Source organism: Cervus canadensis, chromosome 8 (assembly GCF_019320065.1).
Source record: "Cervus canadensis isolate Bull #8, Minnesota chromosome 8, ASM1932006v1, whole genome shotgun sequence".
Lineage (NCBI taxonomy): Eukaryota > Metazoa > Chordata > Mammalia > Artiodactyla > Cervidae > Cervus > Cervus canadensis.
This window is the reverse complement of record NC_057393.1, coordinates 48,657,090-48,679,023: the sequence shown is the minus strand read 5'-3', so window position 1 is coordinate 48,679,023 and position 21,934 is coordinate 48,657,090. Positions and strand designations below refer to the sequence as shown.

The 21,934-nt window shown below is 54.5% G+C and overlaps 1 protein-coding gene across 1 annotated transcript in view; it reads left to right on the top strand.

Moving 5' to 3' along the window:
• The window catches only part of LDB3 (LIM domain binding 3), a 59,325-nt gene that overhangs the window by 15,603 nt on the left and 21,788 nt on the right, over positions 1-21,934 (top strand). Inside the window, exons 6-10 of the mRNA XM_043476193.1 lie at positions 1,024-1,046; positions 2,119-2,322; positions 6,917-7,086; positions 7,721-7,757; positions 20,162-20,344. Coding sequence (XP_043332128.1) covers positions 1,024-1,046; positions 2,119-2,322; positions 6,917-7,086; positions 7,721-7,757; positions 20,162-20,344 — 617 coding nt within the window. The remainder of the gene's footprint in view (positions 1-1,023; positions 1,047-2,118; positions 2,323-6,916; positions 7,087-7,720; positions 7,758-20,161; positions 20,345-21,934) is intronic.

The window sequence follows — 21,934 nt, the reverse complement described above, 5'->3', positions numbered from 1 at the left end:
TGGTTAGGGCAAGAGCTGACCCTGCAGCTGTCAGCACTGGCCAAAAATGGAGAAGGAATGGGAGATCTGTGCTGGCCCTTTCCTAATATAGCTCCACCGACAGCTATTTTGAGCCTGGGAGATCAGAGGGAATTTTATCAGCTCTGAGACAGGGTTGAGCCTGGCACTGGGGGATCTCCCTGACTTTGGTCTGGATCCCCAGGATCCTGGCCAAGAGATGACCAGGCTAGGCCAGGCCAACAGAAGCCCAGGCTCTCCCAGCCAGAGTCCAGAGTGGTGGCAGAGTGTGGGGGTAGGGACACCACTGTCTGCATTCTTTTCCCCTCAGATTTCTGACCAGGGTCTGTCACTGCAAGGAATTTTCATCTAAAGAAACATAAGGCAGGCAATGCCTCTTTCAAGGAGATGATGCTCCAGGAGGCTGGCTCTCAGATAAGAGTGAGGGTGGGGTCCCTCTTGTAGTGTCCAAGCTGGGCTGTCTTGGTTGGGGGCCTTCCTGCAAAACACCATGGCCCACACTTCTCCCAGGCTTCCCCACTGCTCCATCCTGTATCATTGCCCATCCACAGGCTTTTACGGGTGGTTACTGGCAACCGCGCAGATCCCTTACTACTGTGCCCCAGGAGGAGGGTTCAGAGCTGCCTGCCCCTCCTCTGGGAAAGAGAACATGTTCCCAGGGCTTCCTCTCCAGGGTCTAGAGCCAAGCTGTATGTGGGAGATTCATGTACATGGTAAATGAGCACCCATGAAGATGGACCAAAAAAACCCTTCTCCTAGGCAAAGCTTGAGGTACTATGGACCTACGCTGCAGTTGGCATCTCTGCCCCAAACTGAAAGGCTATGATCCAGACTCTGAGCTTTGCCCACTCCTCTCTCTGCGCTCTCTTCACCGAGTGCCTGTCTGGGCTGACTCTGCCTGCACATTGACCAGTTTGAGGACCATCCCTGCGTCCTTATGCTCAAACCCTCTGGCAGAAGCCTCACTCTGATAGTCCTGTCTTCTTTGCTTTCTCTCCTCCCCAGGTGGTAGCCAACTCTCCAGCCAAGTTAGTATCAAAGGAAAGCACGCGTGTGCGCTTGCCTGCCTATCCCAGCATGCGCCCGCGTGTCTGGGGGTCTGAACAGCGTGCGCCTGTGTCAGCATGTGTACATGTATGTGCATGCGTGAGTGAGGGTGCATTCGTGTCCCTGTGTGAGGCTGCATGTGTGTGAAGCTGCGAGGATGAAGTGGAGGCGTTGGGGAGGGGTGCTGGGGCTCCGTCGGATGCCTGGGGCCATTGTGTTCCCAATTCGTTGCTGCAGCTGCTTTAAGAAGGCAGGTTGGCTCTGGTGGGCTGCTGGGTGGAGTGTGTGCTGACGCTGGTTCCCGGTGAGCCTGAAGACATTTCTAGCCTGGCCGGATCCCTCAGAAGGGCTGTGCTTGACCTTGTCCTTGTCTGCGGAGCGCACTTTACGTTTTGAAGGGGAAAGTCTTGATGGGTAGAAGCTGGTGGGCCGCCCAGCAAGTTGGACTTGGGGGCCCTGAGCACCTAAGCCCTGCTCCGAGGAAGAAGCACATGCACCGAAGAGTCTGGAGGAGCAGAGCCCCCAGGGAGTCCAGGATGAGCCCCTTCGTGGAGAAGCCAAGCTCAGAACCCTCACGGGTGCCCAGTGGGGCTGTTTTTTGCCTTTGGGGCGTTCTGGACTCTGCTTCGGCTGCTGCTGCCTTTGACTCATGACCCAGCTCTTGTACCCTAATCCCAATCCCCACCCCCCAACCTTTGCAGTCTGTTTCCCTGGAGGAGTGGTGAGAGATCTTTCCATGCCCCCCAGCTCAGGCTTAGTGGGGGCCTCCAGTGATCTGGGAAGGTGCAGAAACACCTTCTGCAAAGGGCTCTGGGGAGGGTGACAGGATCTTCCTGACCAAACCCAGCCAGTCCAAGTGGATCTGGGTTACTTGGTTAGCCTTCCTAGGATCAGGCTTGGGGAGATCTCTCTCCACATCCTCCACCACCAGCCTTCACCTTCACCGGTGTAACACCACCTGTTGCCCTTCTCTCCTTGCACCTCCCTCCCTCACTCCCCTCCCCCTATACTCCCCTCCCCCATACTCCCCTCCCCCATACTCCCCTCCCCCAGCGCCGACTACCAGGAACGCTTCAACCCCAGCGCCCTGAAGGACTCGGCCCTGTCGACCCACAAGCCCATCGAGGTGAAGGGGCTGGGCGGCAAGGCCACCATCATCCACGCGCAGTACAACACGCCCATCAGCATGTACTCCCAGGACGCCATCATGGATGCCATCGCCGGGCAGGCCCAGGCCCAGGGCAGTGACTTCAGTGGGTAAGCGCCTCCCCGCCTCCACCGGGCGCTCGCCGACTCCACCGCTTCATCTCTGCGGAGGGCACCGGGCCGTTGAGCGCCACTGGAGACTTTTAGGCATCGGGACCAGTCTTCCTCCACCGTCTTGAGCTTCCCAGGGCACAGCCCTTGGAAGAAAACCAGCCTTGACCGGGCCTTTCAGACAGAACATGGTGTTCTCTCTTCAGAGTCGGTTTCATGGTCAACTTTAGGAGAAGGGTAGAGAAATACAGCATGTGGTGGTTCCTCCAAGTGCTTTACACAGCCTCTGCATTTTCCCAAGCTCCCTGAGGGGGCTGGTTTAGAAAGAGACTTCCGGAATCTTGTTAACCGGGGTCACATTCTGGATACCCCAGGTTCTCACAGCTAAGCCATTCTTTGAGGGGAAGTTGTCGCTTTCTTCTCAAATACATGACTGGGTTTCTTGTTTGGGAAGGGGCCTGCAGACCAGTCACCCACCGTGCTGTTGGCAGTCAACCCTGCCACAGAGCCTGGGGAACACCCAGGACCTGCCTCCTCCTGTTTGCCCCCAGAGAAATCCAGGCTCAGGTTGGTGGGACTTAGGACATCCTTGGTTCCTGAATTTGCTTGTTAGCAGTGGTTGAGGAACTTGAGGGCTGAGTAGGGAAAAAGTTGGCTAAAAATCATTTGTGGATGAAACTGGTAATAGTGCAAATTTTAATGGGGACCTCACTCCCTCCTTCTGAATTTCTGTCTCTGTTTATCTTAGTCTCTCCCTTTTCTGCCTTTCTTTCCGTGTATGCCTCTATCTCTCTTTCTGTCTCTATCTCACTCTTTTTCTGTCTCTGTTGTTTCTTTCTTCCTTACACATACACACACAGAACCCATCCTGTATTCTACTTGGGAACACCATTAGTGTTGACTTTCAAAACTGATTATCTCTTTGGGTAACATGTTATCCCTGAGTCAAGATCTACAATAGCTCAAGGCAAGAAATTTTAAAATGATTTTTTCCAAAGCTAGAAAAACCAGATGTTGTAAGAGGGATAGAGGCATTATAAAGTCCCGGATAACTCCTGTAGTGTTTGGCCTGAGCAGAGGCCAGTCCTCGTGGCCATGACGTGTGTAGGTTTCAGGTGCAGCCTCCAGAAACCAATGGATGGAAAATGGTGTGCTCTTCCTGTCTCTCCTGATGCAGGGGAGCCTGTCCCTCTCAGGCACGCAGTACTTCCTTTGGGCCACCAGGGGGCGGAGGTTGCTTTCCCTGGAGCAGTGAATCTCACACCCCATGGACTCAGGGCTTTAGTTCTTTGTGGAACCCTGCGGGTAGTGCTGACTTATCTAATCCCATCTTTCAAAGCAGAAAATATGACCATGAAAGTTTAAAAAAATGCAACCATTAGCTCATGGGTGCCCAGGAAAACAAGACTGTCTGATTCAGCCAAAGAGTGAACAGGGGTTTCCTGTTAATATTTGCTTGCCATGTGTGTCCTCAGTGTGATCTTAACATGGTAATATTCGCCAAAGGGAAGCACAACGGAAGAAAGCAAAGAACTGCTGTTCACTGATTTATGTTTTCTGCACCTTGGGAAAAGACTGCAGTCATTTGGTTTTACCTCTAGGATGGCCATGATGTAATTTTTTTTTTAACGTGATGCACCATTGATCTAATCTAGGCTTCTCCTTCCTACCACTTTCCCTCCCATCCTTTTCTTCTCCCTTGCGAGCCTGGGAAGCAACACGCTTCCTTTTCCTTCTAACTCAGCCCTGCTGGGTTGATGCTGCCGTGGTGCCCCTGTCTGCCATAAGGTGTTCCATTTCTGCTGTTAATTTCCATGATTCCTTCCTCACTGACAGTTTTCTTTTTGTTTCTCTCTCTTCCTCCTCTATCCACCCACTCCCATAACTCATTTCTGATCCTAACCCTGCTCCCTTGTGTATGCGCCGCCCCCCGCCCTCCCATGATGGACACGCACTCACTGCTGGGCTTTCCTCTGCTTGGCAGGGCATCACCACTGGCGTAAGTAGACCCCACAGTATTTGTTCCGTCGTCCGTCTGTCTGGTTTCGGGATGGTGTATGGGTTTGGTGGGATGTGCCTGAGGACAGTGGCTCTGTCCACATTCTTCCTCACACCCACCTCACAGGTAAATGACATGCCCTGCAGCCTCTACAGGCAAGTACTTGTCTTTGGGGGTTTTCCCCAGATAACATCACTACAGACTCAGAAATCAGAGCAATGACACCACCCTGGCTAGGGCTGTGTCTCATGTTCTCCTTGCTGTGCTTTTTGGGGGCTCCCCCCAGCCTTTCTGGTCTGCACTGGGACAGTGGAGACCTGAACATCAGAATCTACATCAGGCCATTACTCAGGGAGAGGGTGATGAGGGGGCCTCTTGGAGGCCACTCCCCAGAATCCTCATGAAAGATGGATCTGAAGAAGCCAGCCCCCACCAGGACCACCCATAGGAGGTGAAACCTCAGTCAGACTTGGGGGCAGTGTACAGTGGAGTGAATGCCCACAGGTGACCTTGATGTTGTAGTGACTGTGGAGTGTTTTTGGTGGTAAGAAATTCATGCTGGGAGTGGCTCCAGAGAGTGGCCTCGGACCCAGGGTCCTAAAACTGCAGGGCCTATTCTATCCCCTCTCTGCATGTATCATGTCTGGGCCCCAGAATCTCAAAGGGCACAGCAGTTCCTTCGTCTGGTTCCCAGTGTCTGTTGCGGCAGCACCACAAGTCCCTGGTCTTTGCATAGTGTTGTGGGAAGGGAAGCCGACAATGGGACTCCTAAGGGACTCACTTCTGGGGCTCTCTTTCTTGAGCCCTTGGAGCTATGGAAGGAACAGGGAAATATGTTCCCTCAAGGGAACATTCCAGGGAAATAGCAGCAAAAGCCTTCCATCTGATTCAGGTCCCCTTGAGACTCCTCCCTGTGCTAGAATGACCTCCCCAGTGAGATCCCAGCCTCTCCTCTCCTCCCAGTCTCCTCCCTGGCTGGGACCCCCTAGGGATCTGCTGGTTTCCCTATCTGATCCCAGCCACAGGCTTCCAGGACCTGTAGCTCTCTGGGCCAGGGCAAAGCCTTCAGGAAAGTAGGGTAGCTCCACCCCGCCTTGGTCAGTTACCTTCTGCCATCTTTCTCCTCCTCTGCTCATATAGCCCACTCTGAGCTGACACAGGGGACCAATCCTGGGAGACTAGGCCATTTCTTCTGTCCAGCTCCTTGCAGAGAGGGTAGACGATGGAAGCACTGGGGAAGTCGTCTTTGCAGCTAGCCAGTGCCCGGGGGTTGGGGGGAGAGGTCAAGGCAGCCATAGCAGCAGGCAGGGTGCGCCTAGACAGGGGGAGTATCTGGGCTGGGCCATGTCTCCAGGTGGGGAGCACCTGGGGTGTGCAGATCTCCAGCAGGCAGAAGTGGCCTTCCTGAGCCTGTTGCTGCAGAGGGTCTGATGGAAAGGAGGCTGAGCTGGGGGCTGGGAAGCCTGGGTTCTAACTCCATGGGGGTCCTTACATGACATAACCTGGAACTAGTTAGCCGACCTCTCTGGACTTCAGTTTCAGCGTCAGTAAGAGGAGAGAGCTGGGCCACCGGTCCACAGGCTGGGGAAACAGGCTGTTGTTATTCTGAGCATCTCCTGAGCCGACCCTGACTCCCGAGAGAGTGGGCTGGGCAGCCTGGCTCCCCCAGCCCTCTCTGGTTGGGTGAGTGGTCATCCACAAAACTTTTAATGTGTCTTGCCCTGCAGTCTGATCTGGATTGATAGACCTTGTACTCAAGGGGCTCTAGAGTTCCTTCTGGTTCTGATCAAGGATTTGTTCATTCAACTAAGTTTTGAGCACCTACCATATGCCAGACCTTAGGGGTCTCAGAGAAGGTCACCAGGCCCCCCTCAAAAGGCTGTGCTCCCCTGGGGCAGAGGACTGGTGACCCTCCCCACAACTCCACTCCCAGCTCCCTTGGACGAGAAACCCCACTATCCCTGGGTGATGCTGGGCCTCTGGGGCCCAGTTGTCATTTCTCCAACCACATCCTCACTGTGCTTGCTTATTTCTGCTGAGCAGGAGCCCACAGTCCTCTTCCAGAGAAGTCACGACAGTGGTGGCTCCCAGTTTGGACCCCAAGCTTTGAGGAGGCCAAGGGACTGACCCTAAGGAAGCCTCCGAGTCCCCAAGTAGCCTGTCCTTACCCAGCCCCAAACTCAGGAACTGCTTAGGGAGGTCAAAATTACTTCCAGAAGACCTCTTCGGCCTCTTCTTTCCTTCAAGGAGATCCAGCTCCTGAGGGGGGAGGGTATCTTCAGACCTGTGTCTGGAGACAGACTGGGGGGTGGGATGGGTATTGACAGGAGGGTCTGAGCCTCCTGACCCTCCATGAGTAGAATTCGCTGACTCACTGTGACCTCCCTGAGCACTGAGGATCCAGGCCAAGCCCTTGTTGCAGGCTCTCAAATGGCAGTGGGGAAAGGCAATGGTGGGCTCAGACAAGTAGGGGGCTGCCAACAGGCTTGGGGGGGTGTAGGGGGGGCGCCAGGGGAATGTGACATGGGGAAGGTGCAGGGGCCAGGAGCAGGGTTCCAGCCCTGCCCTCGCCCACGGCCTCTCTCTGCATTGCAGGAGCCTCCCTATCAAAGACCTCACCGTAGACAGTGCCTCTCCCGTGTATCAGGCTGTGATTAAGAACCAGAACAAGCCGGAAGATGAGGCCGACGAGTGGGCGCGCCGCTCCTCCAACCTACAGTCTCGCTCCTTCCGCATCCTGGCCCAGATGACGGGGACAGAATACAGTAAGGGAGGGCTGTCGAGGGTGGGGCAGGAAGGGGTGACTTTGAAGGGCCATGAGGTTCCTGGGCCCTACGCCATGGTCCCACAGAAGCCAGGGAGCCAAGCCCCCTATCCTGGAAGACGAGCTGGCCTTGATAGATGGTGGCCTCTTGTGCCCTTTCTGGGCCCCTGGGGCAGGCACATTGACATCAGCCTTCTGCTCGGCTCCCTGACTCCAGCAGCACCTGGATTGGTTTAAGAGGACCTGGCGGAACTTCCCTGGTGGTCCAGTGGCTAGGACTCCACTATTCCAATGCAGGGGGCCCAGGTTTGATCCCTGGTCAGGGCACTAGATCTCGCATGCTGTAACTAAGACCTGGTATGGCCAAATACGTAAATAAATAAATTAAAAAAAAAAAAAAAGAGGACCTTACAGGCCACGCCTCTGGCCACTCCCTCCCAGCTGCACCACTTCTTCTAAGGCCCGTTTTCTCCTCCTCGCCCTCTGCCCAGCACACAGCCTTTTCCTCCCAGAGGTCACAGGTAGGAGGCAATAACTGTCCCATCATGTGTGGGGACTCTGCCCACCGAGCTCCAGTAGCTTTTGTTCCTGATGTTCCCTGTGATTCCTCCTGACCTGCAACTTTCTACCCACAGTGCAAGACCCTGATGAAGAAGCTTTGCGAAGGTCAAGGTAAGTGCCTGGACTCAGGTTCTGTGGCCTTGTCCCTCCTAACCCCATCCCTCCCAGGGCAGCCCCCAGGTCACACAACTCACAGAAGGAACATCTCAAGTTAATGCATCTGGAAACTCCCAGCCCCTGCGGGGCTCTGGCAGATGCTGGCTTGGGGTTTGTGTGTCCCAGGTCAGTGAGGTGGGTGCCTGGAGCTGAGTCTCTATCCCCCTGGCCCAGGCTGCACGAGCAATGACTCTGGGCTCTCCCGGCTCTCTCCCTGGGCAAGGGGCAGGGCTGCTTTGGCCTTTGCTGGGCTGTTGAGAATGAGGGCATCTCTTCCTGTGAGGCACCAGGCTGGCTGCCTGGCCTGCCCACTCATCTCAGGGCCTGTCCCCTGTGAATCTGAAGGGTAGGCACTGGGAAGCTAGCTGGCACGCGGAGGGCTATGCTGGGCTGGGGCACCTGGCCTTTGGACTCACTTGTCCAGACCCATGTTGAGGTATCAGTTCCACAGACGGCTCACAGCACCACAGCTGCTGCAAGGAAGCAAAGCCCTGGGCATGAGGTGGGCACACTGCCCTGGAACCCACTGGAACCCGCTAGGGCCTTCCATGGGCAGGCATGGGGCCCAGTGTGACTGTGCTTACACTTCCAGAAGCAAATGTGTTGTCTGCATGTCCTTCCTGGGAGAGTCTGCCTTGGGCTGGCACGTCCCGTGGTGGCCTCCGTGTGAGGGGCTGGGGCTCAGAGGTGCCTTTCCACCCTGGACCAAGCTTTCTATCTTTGCTAACCAGCGTGTAGTGGCCACGGGACCACGTGGAGAGTGGGACTCGGGGGTCAGCTCGAGTTGATGTGGATTTTCTTTTTGAACCTGTTTCTGCCAATTGAAGTTGCTCCCACTCTTTGGCTGGGGCGTCTAAGCCTAAAGTGTGGTCCTTCCCGGCCTGCTAACAATGGCATGCGGTTCCAGTGATGGTTCTTAACCTGTCGGTGCCTGCAGTGTGTCTGTAAAGAGCCTGAAATGAGATGGTGTTTGATTTAGCACAAAAGGTAGTATCGAGCTATTTGAGGCGTAACTAAGCTGTCAGCTCTCTCCGCCCGGTGCTCCTCTGCTCCTGCGTCATTTCTGTGTTTATCCCACCTCCTCTTCTGAGTGCCGCTCAGAGATACTCCAGTGAGCAGTGTGGTCTTTCCTGAAGATTTGATGGAGGGGCTTTACAGCACACACCACAAATTGCTCAAAAATCTCCAGGTCCCTTCCATCAAGAAGCCAGTAGGGGCCTGCCCTGCCTTTCCAGCCCCCCATCACCCCTTCTCAGTACTTCTGGACACTTTATGTTTCTGGGGCCAGCACTCTCAGTTGGCATCTCAGTAACCAGACTCCATTTAGAAGGTGGAGTTCTACACATTTAGTATGGGTCGAGAACCTTTGTCTCACATGTTCTCCCTGGAATACTTGTAGGCTCTGCGAAGTCATTGAGTGAGAACACAAAAGGTGGTGTTCACGGTGGTCCCCTGTGGGCCCTCCCCTCCCCTCCCCTCCTTTCAGAAGCATCTCTTGGGGCCTGTTCGGCCTGGTTGTCTTTCCCCACCAGGCCCTTTCCCCACCCTGGGGTCTAACTGCCCACAAGCTCCATTCAGATCCCCTCCGAAGGCAGGGTGTCTTACGAACTCTGCGGCAGGTCTTGGAGTCTCTCCCTCAGCCCTGGAGGGTTTCCTTGTGGGGAAATCTGGAAGAGAGGGGCCCAAGAAGAAACTTCAACTTGCTTCCTCCCTCAGTCAAGGACCTTGGCCCACCCTAAGAAAGCAGCCCTCCCTCCCGCCCCCACCTCCCACAGCTCTGCACCTCTGTCGGCCCCTCCCTCTGAGTCTGCAGTGCAGGTTCCGAGGCCCCCAGGAAGCCTCTGTCTGGGACTGGAAGAGCCTAAGCCTCCTGCCTTTCTCCCTTTTCCTGACTTTAATTTCTGGAAGGTTGTCCTCACAGCTACCCCACCAAATGCCCCTTCTCCCCATGGCCAAAGGAGGAAAGTAGGCTTCTTTATCATGCTGAATGGCAAGCAGCTTCTGGCCGGGAGAGTGAGAGATGGGGGTACAACAGGTGCTGTGGCTCAATTCTGTTTGTGATTAACCCCCAAGTAGTGACTTTGGCCACTGCTGGCCCCAAGCTCTACCGAGAGGCCATCTGAGCAGTAGGGAACACACTTACCCCTACCCTGAGTCCAAGCTGGTCAGAGATCTTGCTCCCTTTGGGGACTGAGCCCCACTCGCATCCGTCCCTCCTCCCAAGTTGGAATCTGTACCCCCAGACCTTGCTGATGCATCGTGTTGGCTGAGGGCAGACACGGCCTCTGTCCTTCCCCCTCCCAGTTGAGCCTGACTCACAGTGGGGGATCTGAGAGTCTCCCACAAAGGCTGCACTCCCCAGGAAGGCTTCACTGCACCTTGCTTCCAGGGAGCTCATTCCAGCATGGCCTGAGTTTGCTAAATCTGGGGCCCAGCAACCTGGGCACCGTGGCAGCCTATCTAGGCTTGTATGTCTGCTGGGATGCTTTTTCCTTTCTGTTGCTGTGTGCTGGGAAAGCTGGCAGGGATGCCAGTTGTTCTGCACCAGGCAGGGCACTGGGTGGCCTCCAGGACAGGTGTAATCTGCATGTCAGAGGACCTGCACATTTGCCCCTCACCTATCCCTTCTCCACCTTTGGGACAGCCCCCACCAAGTCCCAGGGCAGCTCAGAGCCCTACCCCGCCCTCCCCTCCTCTCCTCTTGGGCCCTGGCTCCTGGCACTGTGGCGATGTCTTTGGTATCTGGTAGCAAGTAGGGCTTCCCTGATGGCTCAGACAGTAAAGAATCTGCCTGTAATGTGGGAGACCTGGATTCAATCTCTGGTTTCGGAATATCCCCTGGAGGAAGAAATGGAAACCCATTGCCAGTATTCTTGCCTGGAGAATCCCATGAACAGAGGAGCCTGGTGGACTACAATCTATGAGATTGCAAAGAGTCAGACACGACTAAGTGACTAACACTTTGAACTTGAACTTGAGCTTTCCTTCAAGGCTCCAGGGCCCCCTTGCTGGCCTAATCTCCAGGGACTCTGTCTTTACAGGGGAAGGAGGGTGAGCCACAGAGCAGTCTGAGTATCAGCTGAGGATGTGGTTCCTCTCCCAGGAAAGGCCACCACCTTAGCAAACTGTCAAGTGGGCTTAACCAGCAGCCTCCTGCCAGCTTCCACGTGGGTACAGGTGGTAGTGTGGCTCCCAGCCTTCATCTGAAATAGCAGAGCCTATAATCCCAGAAAGGTCATCTCACCTTCCATCTGACCTCAGGAATGCATTCCAGGGCCTAGATGGCTCGGAAGGTTGATGGGGCTGGGAGTACAGGCAAGCGTAGTTTCATCCTAGGCAGGGCTTGACTCTGCCAGGCATCTGGATCCCACCGCATGGACACAACCATCCTGCAGCGCCGCAGTTAGAGCTCAGATCTCACCCCCTGACCGAGCCCCTATCTTGTGGTGTAGCTGTCTATCAGTTCAGTCTCTGTGTTTACCTGATGCTCACCTCAGTAAAGAACTCTGCATCTCTTTGTGGTCTCCATGTGTTAAGGAAAAAGTTGATTTTAGTGCTCAGTTCCCCTGGGTGTCACCTGAGCAGCCCTCATGGGTTTCCTGGGACCTCTTTCCCTTTTGCTCTCACCCACTCTGCAGTCTCTTCCCCTTTCTTCTCTTCCTCCATCTTCTTGCTCCTCTCTTTGGCTGGCTGTGAATTTCCCAACAGCTCCAAGCAGAGCAGCCTCACAAGCCTTACCACCTCTCTAGGACTGTCCCTGACCATGTCACTGAGCACTGATGATAAAGGCTTGGGCCTGGCTGGACAAACTGGCTGCGACTGTGTCCTGGGTGGGCTGTGTGTGCTGGTCGATAGTTGCTGCCCATGGTGCTGTCAGCAGGCGGGGCTGTGTGGGCCCTATCACAGGGCCTGCGCTTGTACCATCTTCACCCCCTTTTCCCCACCCTTGGAGAGGCAATAGCAAGGGACGCCTGGCACTTAGATCATGGTTCTGCCTCTGAGTTTCCATGTGACTATAGGCTATTCATGTGAGGTATTTGCGCCTTGGCTTCTTTGTGGTCTTAGGAAAGTCTGGACCAGTGGTTTTCAAATATGTGAGCAGGAGACCCCTCTTGTCAAACAGAACCTTTACGCAGGGACCCACTTGCAGGCCTTAAGGTGTAGAGGGGGAGTCTGCCAGGTAATACAGATGTGGGGAGGTGGCCAGGTGTACATGTGGGGACACAGGACTGTTATCATGCAGAAATGTAAGTCCAGCATTGCCCCATCCTTTGATTTTTAAAGACCTAAAGCCAATCTTTCTGATTTTTATATGCTGACAATTCATTTGTTAAACTATTTATTTTGATACAATTGCAGATTGGCCTGTGGTTATAAGAAATAATACCGAGAGAGCCTATGTAGCCTTTACCCACAATGGTAGCATCTTGCAAAACTAGTACCCCGCCATGGTGTTGACACCTGTACCATCCAATGCAGAATACTTCCATCCTTAGATGCCCCCATCTTGTTTTTCCAGACCACTCTCAACCTCCCTATTGCGCACACTCTGTCCTTAACCTGTGGCAACCACTAATCTGTTCTCTGTTTCTATAATTTTGTCATTTCAAGGATGTTATGTAAATGGAATCATATAGCTTGAGGCCTTATGTGATGGGCTTTTTCAGTCCTCCTAGTTCTCTGGGAACTCATCCAAGTTGTGGAGTGTACCAGTGGTTCATTCATATCTTTTTATTGCCGAGTGGTATTCTATGATCTGGATGTAGCAGTTAATTTTTTAAATGAATTTTCAACACTGTCCAGGTTGAACACACTGTGTTTCTGGCTAGATGAGGCCCCTGGGCCACCAACTTGCACCTCTATTCTGGAAGATGTTAGAGGTCCCTTGGTCTGGAGGTCTACGATTTTGGCCTTTCCCAGGCACAATCTCCCCTCCATATCTATATTTCTGGCTCTTCCTCGCCTGCTTTGTCCTATGTCCTCAGCTAAGAGGGCTGTGGGCTGAGCCCCAGAGGCCTTGCTGGCAGGAAGTGGCGGGAAGTCCGGGCCCCCAGTATATGTGTGTGCCAGCAGCCTTGTGAGTATACATGTGCACGTGTGTGCCTGGCTGTGCTCAGGCCTAGCTGGGTGGGGTAGTCAGTGGTGTTTGGAGGCTTCTCTCTGGGGACAGAGAATCGTTGGCAGAGACTGGGGCAGCACAGGGAGTTGGCAGGTCTGCTCACCCAGCCTCGTCACGGGGACAGGCGTTCCTTCTTCTTGATGCCCAGCTAGGGGACAGAGACCATGCAAGGCTTGCCTGCCTATGATGTTCAGTCCCGAGAGCCCACAGCCAAAGCAGCCCTGCCCAGCCCTAACCACACGGGCCAGGGAGAACCTGGAGACCCCCCATCCACCCCTGTGCCCAGCCTGCCCTCAGGTCCTCTAGCCAGGCCCCTTCTCCATGGCTCACTCGAGTCAGGGACAGTAGTCCATCCATCCTGGTCCTTGTAACTCTGGTCTTGCCCCAAACCAGGCCTAACCACCTGGAAATTACCCCATGGGTGGCAAAGCCTCTCCAAGCTGAACCCTCCCTCCCATGCCCTCTGCCCCAGCTGTCAGACAGGGTGATGGTGGACACGTCCCCTAACCCCTTCTTTCTTCCTCTCTCTCTCTCTGTCTCTGTCTCTCTGTTTCTCTCTGTGCCACAGGGAAAGGTTTGAAACGGAACGTAACAGCCCACGTTTTGCCAAATTACGCAACTGGCACCATGGCCTTTCGGCCCAAATTCTTAATGTTAAAAGCTAAGAGGCTGTCTGGAATCCCCCCATTCCTTGCAGGCCTGACTCCTCCCGCCTTCCCCCCACACAGATCTGGCATGTGAGCCCCATGGTGATGCTTGAGAATGTATAGCTGTGCTGGGGGGCACCTTCGCTAGTCACCTGCAGCAGTTATGCTCGCTGCCCGGCCCAGAGCTGACGGCCCAGGCCCAGCCCCACGCAGCACCCCTGCCCTTCAGTGCAACCCTCACCACCCCCCAAATAGCCCAAACCTATGCTCCCCTGCACGGGGCCTTCCTGTAGATCAGAGAGGACGTGATGGGGTTTGCTGATAGGACATCCCAGAACCAAGGGAAACAGACTGCCACTGGTCCATTCTCCCACCAACCTCAGCTCCTGGGAGAAGCAGCCCGGCCTAGTGCCATCCTGGAATGAGCAGCCCATAGATCAGGGTCCTAAGAAGAAGCCAACTCCCTGGCCCCACTTACTCCCTCGTGCCCTCTGGAGCCAGGCAGCCCAGGACAGGGCTCCCTGCAGAGGAAGAGGAGGCCCCAGGGTAGACGAGGGACAGGCCCCTCCTGGCCATGGTGAGATCGGAGCGTGTGTTCGCCTCTCTGTGCTGTGTGTGCTGGCTCCCTAGTTCTCTCTCCTGTACATATAAGCATGCTCATTCTGAAATAAAGAGGCTTTGAAATGAACCAAACCTGCCCCGGTCCTGCTGTACCTGTGTGCGTATCACCCAAGGGGGCAGGTCTGAGATGGGGAGAGGACAGGTCCCTGCAGAAGAGGGGCAGGGGCAGTGTCCACCAGGGCTGGGATTTGTTGTTCAGTGGCTCAGTGGTGTCCGACTCTTTGCAACCCCACGGATTGCAGCATACCAGGGTTCCCTGTCCTTCGCCATCTCCCAGAGTTAGCTCAAACTCATGTCCATTGAGTCGATGGTGCCATCCAACCATCTCATCCTCTGTTGTCCCCTTCTCCTCCTGCCTTCAATCTTTCCCAGCATCAGGGTCTTTTCTAATGAGTCAGCTCTTCACATCAGTATTGGCGTTTCAGCATCAGTCCTTCCAATGCAAACCACTGTTTCCCTGTCCCTATGGCCCTGCCCAGGGCTCCAGAGAGTAGGCAGAGAGGACAGTGGGTGAGAAGCTGTTCTGTGGGCTAGAGGGCAGCCTTAGCCTCCTTCAGGTAGTGTGTGTGAATGCTCCCTGCCTCCCCTCCCACACCAGCCACAACCAGCAGGCCGAGCTGACCCTCCTTCCCTATCGGAAAGCACACCACAAACCCTGGTCCCAGGAAGGCACTGTGCATGCTCAGCCCTGGCCGGGAGGGAGAGAAGTGGCTGAGGTGGACACAGCTGGACTAAGGAGTGGCTCACAGGGAAACCGCAGGGGGTCCCTCACGAGCAGGCCACGGCTCAGGAGGGAGGAGCTGGAAGGCGTGCCTGGTGGAGGCTTGCTCGCGTGGCAAGGGGGCAAGGAAGGTTCTCATTCCTGGCTTCCACACACCTATGGCCTGTCCCAGTCCTGAGCATGTAGGAAGGGCCAGTCTGGCAGGCTCGTGTCCTCCCTAGTCACCTGCCTACTCATCAGCCTCCTCCCTGACTGAGGGAGCCCCAAGCTGAGAACATGAGATCATCAACACTTGACAAATAATGACAGGTGTTGAGGCCTGTCCTTCAGGACTCCCCGCCACCCCTGGGACTGGACTGGGCCAGAGCCTTGCTCCCACTCCCACTTCCCCGGGCACAGGCAGGCTTCTTTTCTGCCTCCAGGGACCTTGGCAATCCCATCTAGAAGGGCTGGTCAGGGAGTGTGTTCTATCCTGTCTACCACCCTGAGATGCTCCCAAAAGTGCCCCCCACCCCCCCACCCCCACATACACCATCTTGTTCCAACTTGACCTCCCATCTCATCCTGCCTCTAGCAGTCTGACCCCAGGGTCAAGTCAAGGACCAGGCAAGGCAGGCTGGCCAGGGGATCAACAGGGGAAGTGGGGAGAGGTGCACTTTTGCCCGCATTTAGGCATCCTAGGGTATGCTCATATTTAGCTGACCTTTTATTAAGGACATCCAAGACCAGGGGTAGGTTGGAGGTTGAGGGCTTCCAGGCAGAAAGAGGCCCCAGGTAGTGGGTGTCCTAAGACTAGCAGAGGAACTGAGCTAATCCATCAGAGCTGGTGGCCTCCCAGTCCGCTGTTCCTATCCCCCTGGCCTGTCAGATGGAACCCTCTTGGATCCGCCTAATTGAAGTCCTGGAAGGCTATTTGCTTTCCAGCCCACCTGGTACCTCCCCAGTGACCCCAGGCCACTGCAGGCAGCTGTGGGTGGCCCCAGGCCAGGGGTCTGTGAGAGGCACTCTGAGATAAACAGGAGAGTGTCCTTATTCAGCATTCCATGTCCACGGGCATCCGTCAAGGCACTGGGTTCCTGGCCACTGTGGGTGCCCAAGGAATCAGAAAAGGCTGATGTGGTTGTGACTCACCGTGATGAAAGGCTGATTGTGTGAGGTCCATAGACAGGGATTGTTTTCCATCTGGAGTATCCAGGAAGGCTTCCTGGAAGAAGGGGTCTGTGTGTTTGATCTTTGGGAACAGACAGGAGTGGGGCATGCATAGTCACAGAAGGCTGCCTATGTTATTCTAAGCAGAGAAAGCAGAGGTGCTGATGAGAAGGAATGTCCCAGAACCTTGAGTTAATTATTTTGACTGGAATGGAAGACAGTCAGGGGATGTTATGGTTAGCAGTGGTCCGGAGCTGGAATGCCAGGCTCTGGATTTTGACTTTGTTCTGAAAGCAGTGTGGAACTAGTGAAGGTTGTGGGGCATCATTCACTCCACAGCCTGTGGGGTTGCTGTGCTCTGAGCAGTTCTGGAGGGGTGTCACTGCATAGACTACAGGGTCAACAGGCCTCCTGGAGTCGTGCCGTGGGGCAACCCTGCTGCTAAGTGACGTGATCGGGGCTGCCCTGAGCAACTGTCGTCAGGTTGCAAGGTGGAATGCTAACTAGGTGGGTGGCAGCATAAATAGTTTCAAGGCCAACCACTTGACTGGCATTCTATCATCATCGAATCAACAGAGATGTTCATATTCCATTCTTTTAGCTAATACAAATAGCATCATCACCCCAGTAAAGGCAAACACCGCCCAGCACCATCAGTCACGGCATGCCCACAGCATGCATTGCCAATAGTTCCAGCCTGAGCCCAGTGACCACAAACCCCCCCAGGCCCAGCACCACCGCCGGTACCATCCCCTTCCTTTCCATACATAGTGTCGTTGTCACCAGTAGGAGCAACAACCAAAGGCCACTTCAACAGAGCAGGGCACAGGGTTGGCACACTGCAGCCTGATGCCAACGGGGTGGAAGGGAGAGAGGGACTGAAAGGGGGACTGTAGCCAGGCTGTGTTTCTCCTCTGGCAGCACCCTTCCCACGCAGCCCCTGGCCAGTTGATATAGTTGGGTTGGCTAGGTTTTTGCTTAGATATTTAAGGTGAATTATGAACCAGGCCAGAGTCCTTGACCAGGCTGGGGTGATCTAACAGGCACTGTCTTTAGGACTGAAGCCAGGGTCTAGTAAGTGCTTTGCAGTGCTTGATTTCTGAGGCCCCCCTCCTCAGGGAATTTCAGGCATGAACTGACCTGGACAAGAACCCAAGATCCTTCTGGATTGTCTTCAGTGCTGCTCCTACCTTCCCTAGGCCCCGGCTGCTTGGTGTCTGTAGCCAGTAACCCAAAATAGGAGGCTACCCAGTCACAACCCTGAGCAGCAGCCTCATAGCGTGCCCTTTGTCCTGCCCTGTGGTAGATGATGGGTTTTCCCAGGGCCATATCCACCCCAACTTCACCCCCCAAGAAGCCAGGATTCATGTGGAGCTATGCCTGGGGAGAGCAACAGGTAAGCTGGTCTGACAGGGGATTGGACTACAGGAGACAGGTAAAGCCAGTTTCCTATTTGTCCTGCAGAGAATATGCTCCCAGCCTGGGTATTTTTATCACTGTTGTCTGCAGTTCCCAGAAGTCCCCGGGAAGCAGGTGGCAGGGTTAGGGAGAAACAGCTAAAGGAAATGGGGTGTCCTTTGTCAGACAGGCCTTCCCAAACATGTCCACGCCATGGGGGTCTGAGCAGCCAGCTCAGTGGTGGTGTCAGGGCCTGCAGCTGCTTCTCTGAGGCAGCCACTTCATAGGCATGGCTTCCAGAAGCCACGTTCTTTCATGAGGTGGGTGTTGAGTGGCCTCATGGTGGGCCAGGACTGGGCACCACCATGAGCCTGAGAGCTAGGGGTGCCCATGGCTGCCTCTCTGAACCACTAAGCTGTGAAAGGGCTGGGCAGGGCATGGCCGCTGCCCTTGTCCACTCTAGATGCTTCCTGTGTGGTCACGGAGAAAAATGGTGCTCCCATGCATGTGACAGTCAACTTGCAGCCTCGCCTCTTCTCCAGCCCCTTCTTCCTTGACCCTCTCGTGCTGTTTCATACCTTTCTCTACCATATGCCTCCCTGGATGGAGGAGAGCACGTTGTGATGCTTCGGTAAACAGCTCACGGCCCCCTGGCACTCCTGTCTGGGACAGACCTGTGTAGCACCTTGTTACTCACAGTGTGGTCCACAGACCAGCAGCATCAGCATCCCCTGGGAGCTTGTTAGCAACGTAGACTCTCAGCCCTGCTACCCACTTTCTGAGCCAGAAACTGCATTTTTAACAAGATTTCCAGGCCACTGTGCCCGCATATTCAAGTCTGAGAAATGATGTAGTGGTTAGGGATCACATCCGTCTCTGGCACTTGGTGACAGAGTGATGTTTCAGTGGAGATACAGTCTTTCTGGACCTCAAGTTCCCCATCTGTAAAATGAGGATCTTGATACCAGTTGCCCAGCCAGGTTGAAAGGATCAAATGGAGTGACGGGGTATGCTTATATATAGCTGTTTAGTGCAAGGCCTGGCATATGATAAGCACTTATAGAGGGAAAAGGATTATTCTAATTATTTCAAGTAAGAATAGTGCCTTTTGCTGGGGAAAGATTCTACTTGACTGCAGGAAGAAGGTTCTTTCTTCCTGTTTGAGGGGCCACTTGTACTGGGTAAGGCTTCAAATCTATCACCTAAGTCAGATCCTGCTGTCACTACCAAGTTCTAGGAGCTCCAGCAATTGAATTCTCTGCCTCCATTTCTTCACCTATTAAAAAGAATCTGTAATACCCACATCAGAGGGCTTTTGTGAGGATTTAAGACAGGCCTGGCACCTAGTGGGAGGTCAATAATTGAATGTCATCGCGTGAGGAAAATCGTTCCCACCCATAGGATTTGCAATATCCTGGGTGACAGAGGATGAGATGGTTGAATGGCATCCCTGATTCCATGGACATGAACTTGGGCAAACTCCAGGAGATGGTGAGGGACAAGGAAGCCTGGCGTGCTGCAGTCCATGCGGTCGTGAAGAGCCGGACATGACTTGGCAACTGAACAACAAGTTGCCATCGTAGAAAGTACAGATCTTAGTCCAGTAACCCAAGTGAGCAAAGAATGTACATTTCTTTGCTTTCCTATAATTTAATTTTTATTCTCAGCCTCATTTCACAGGGGGCAGAAATCTAATCCCATTGACTCAGGCTCTGATGCTTCTCTTTTGTCTGGGGTGGTTTTGGGGAAGAGGTGCTTGCAGAATGCCAAGGCAGGTGGGATGGGGAGTCTGGGCACCTGGTTCTTGATCACGATCTAGGCATCTGCTGGGATATCCCCCTCCCATCTGGTCACAGTGGTCCGTAGTGGCAGAGCAGTCACCTCTCATGGTCTCATTACAGGGACTTTCACATGTGCAGGCACTCAGGGCCACGTCCATATCACTCTTAGGGGTGTAGGAAACTGTCTATAGCCCCCAGGCCACAAGATGGCCTGCAGATCTTTGGGCTGCCTCAGGCCTGCCTGTCCCTTCACCAGGGGCCTGAGTACAGGCGACCCTGTGGTGCTGCCCCTTCCGCAGGGTTTGCCCAGAAAACAGGCACAGCTACCTTTATTCTTGAGTCCCTCACTCCACGTTGCCCCCTTTCTTGTTCAGATGACCTTGGTCTGCCTGGCATGGTAGCTTTTACCCATCTTCCAAATGTACCATCAGTGCTCCGAGTCCTTCGCAGCCTAAAGCCCAAGTTCTCACAACTTCAGAACTTAAGCCCTTGACCACAAAATACCTTGCCTCTGTTTTCTTCCTTGTATAATCCCTTCGCAAAGGCAATGCTTATCTCTGACTGAACAGGGAACAGTGAAAGGAGGAGGAAAACAGGATGGGGGAGAAAACTTGGTTGATAATTTAGACTACTTTTTGACCACACTGTTTTTATAATACATGTTGAGAAAGGGGAATCATGTAGGGGAATCTCAGTAGGCTTGAGAATATTTTTGAAGTTCCTGTGATCCGCCCTGTGGTCTGATCCCTTCCTTCTGGGAGCCCTGGGTTGTGGGGGTGCTCGTTCGCTCAGCCTTCTGGAAGATCCGGCTCTGTTCACAGTAAGGCTGGTGACTTCTGCCCAGCCTGCCTCTGCTGCGGCCACCGCCCCCACCCTGCAGAGTGGCGCCCTTGACCTGTTGTCTTTCTCGGTCGCCTCATCAGCACCCCTATTGAGCATGCTCCAGTGTGCACCAGCCAGGCCGCCACCCCACTGCTGCCCGCTTCTGCCCAGTCGCCTGCTGCTGCCTCTCCCAGCACAGCCTCGCCACCCCCGGCCACAGCCACTGCCCACGCTGCCACCGCCTCTGCCACAGCCCCTGCCTCAAGCCCTGCGGACAGTCCAAGGTAACTGGCCCACAGGTGCCGGCTATGCCCGTGGGGAAGGGAGGCAGGAAAGGCCTCCCCTGGGTCCGCCTGTCGGCAGCTGTGTTGGGCCCTCGGAAAGGCCCGTCCAAAGTGGTTAGGACCCTTGGATCCTGGGCTGAAGGGGATGCTGGAGGCGCATTTCAGGGAGATGCACTGTGTGTGTGGCCAAGGACAGAGGCTGGACGTGTCACCCTGCCCCAGGGGCACATGCTCTAGGGAAAGAGGTAAAAGTCTCTCTCTCTCTCACTCACACACACACGTAAGGTTAAATAACAGAGAGAGACTGTGTGGAAAGTCCATGTTCCTGGAATTGGGATTACAGAGAAAGAAAGGAAATCAAGGAAGCCTCCGTGGAGGAGGGAGCGTTGACCTGAGCACTGAAGGTGGGTCAGACTATTTACAAACTACCTCACCCTTGTCCCTTACCCTCTGTTCTCTTGATGGAGAAGCACCCTAGCTCCAGAGACACCTGGTGCAGTGGGACTCACATCTCTGCTCTACCACTTACTGTCTGTAACTTTCTGAAAGTGACTCAACTCTGCAGAACCTTAGGTTCCTCATCTCCTAAGGCATTAATGCACAATGCATTAATGCATAATGCCCATAATTTTATAGGGTCAGGATAGAAAAAGTGTACATAAAACACCCAGCACATAAAATGCTCTCAAGTATTGCAAGTTACTGCATTCCTGTCTGCCCTCATGGATACTCAGCAAAGGCAGGGGAAGGGAGGTGTTGAAAAGGATGAGGGGAGGTTTCAGGAGGCAGAGGGGGAAGGCTGGACAGGTCATTCTGGAGCGGCCAGGCAGTGTAACAGGCCGGGCAGGCCCAGCTCTTTCTGGGCTGTGTGGAGCTGCCAAGTTGGTGTTTGGGGTCAGAGCCAGCTTTCCCACACTCCCCTCCGAGGGTTTTGCTGAAAAGGACACCTTTTCAGCAGATCAGGGTGCATGGTTCCCTGTTGCAGCCTGAAGCCAGGATGAAGGATGGGCAGAGTGGCCTGTGTGCCCAGCTTCTGCCACCTGGCTTCACAGTGACCCAGGTAATGCTGAGCCCAGCCTTTCCCCAACCCAACTCAAGTATCAAGGGTGAGCCTAGCCCAGGCTTCCAGGGTCCTCATATCCCAGCGTCCTGGGGGCACTTAGCAAGCTGCTTCCCTTCTGCACGCCAGAGTCTCTTTAAGTAACAGCCTTGCTCCCTACACAAAGAATAAACTTTGAGGGGGATAAGACAGGTCCCTACTATCTAGTGAGAAGATGCCACCCCAGTTTGAGGGGAAGACTTTAGATGCCTGAGTCCCATGGACAGTCTAGCCCCAGCCCTGCTCAAAGACAGGCTCCAGCACCATGTTCCAGGCCTCCTTGTCTGGGGGGCCTCGAGACCCCCTCAACAGAGCAAACCCTCCCTCCACTTTGCCTTACAAAGAGATGTGAAGCCTGGGTGGAGAGTGGAGAAAGCCATGGAGGGCTGCCAGCATCAGGCTAGAGCAGAGGGGGGCAGGGAACCTCATTCTGGCCCCAGCTATCTGCCCTCCTTGTTACATGGGCTGGAGTGGTGCTAGAGGGAGCCAGT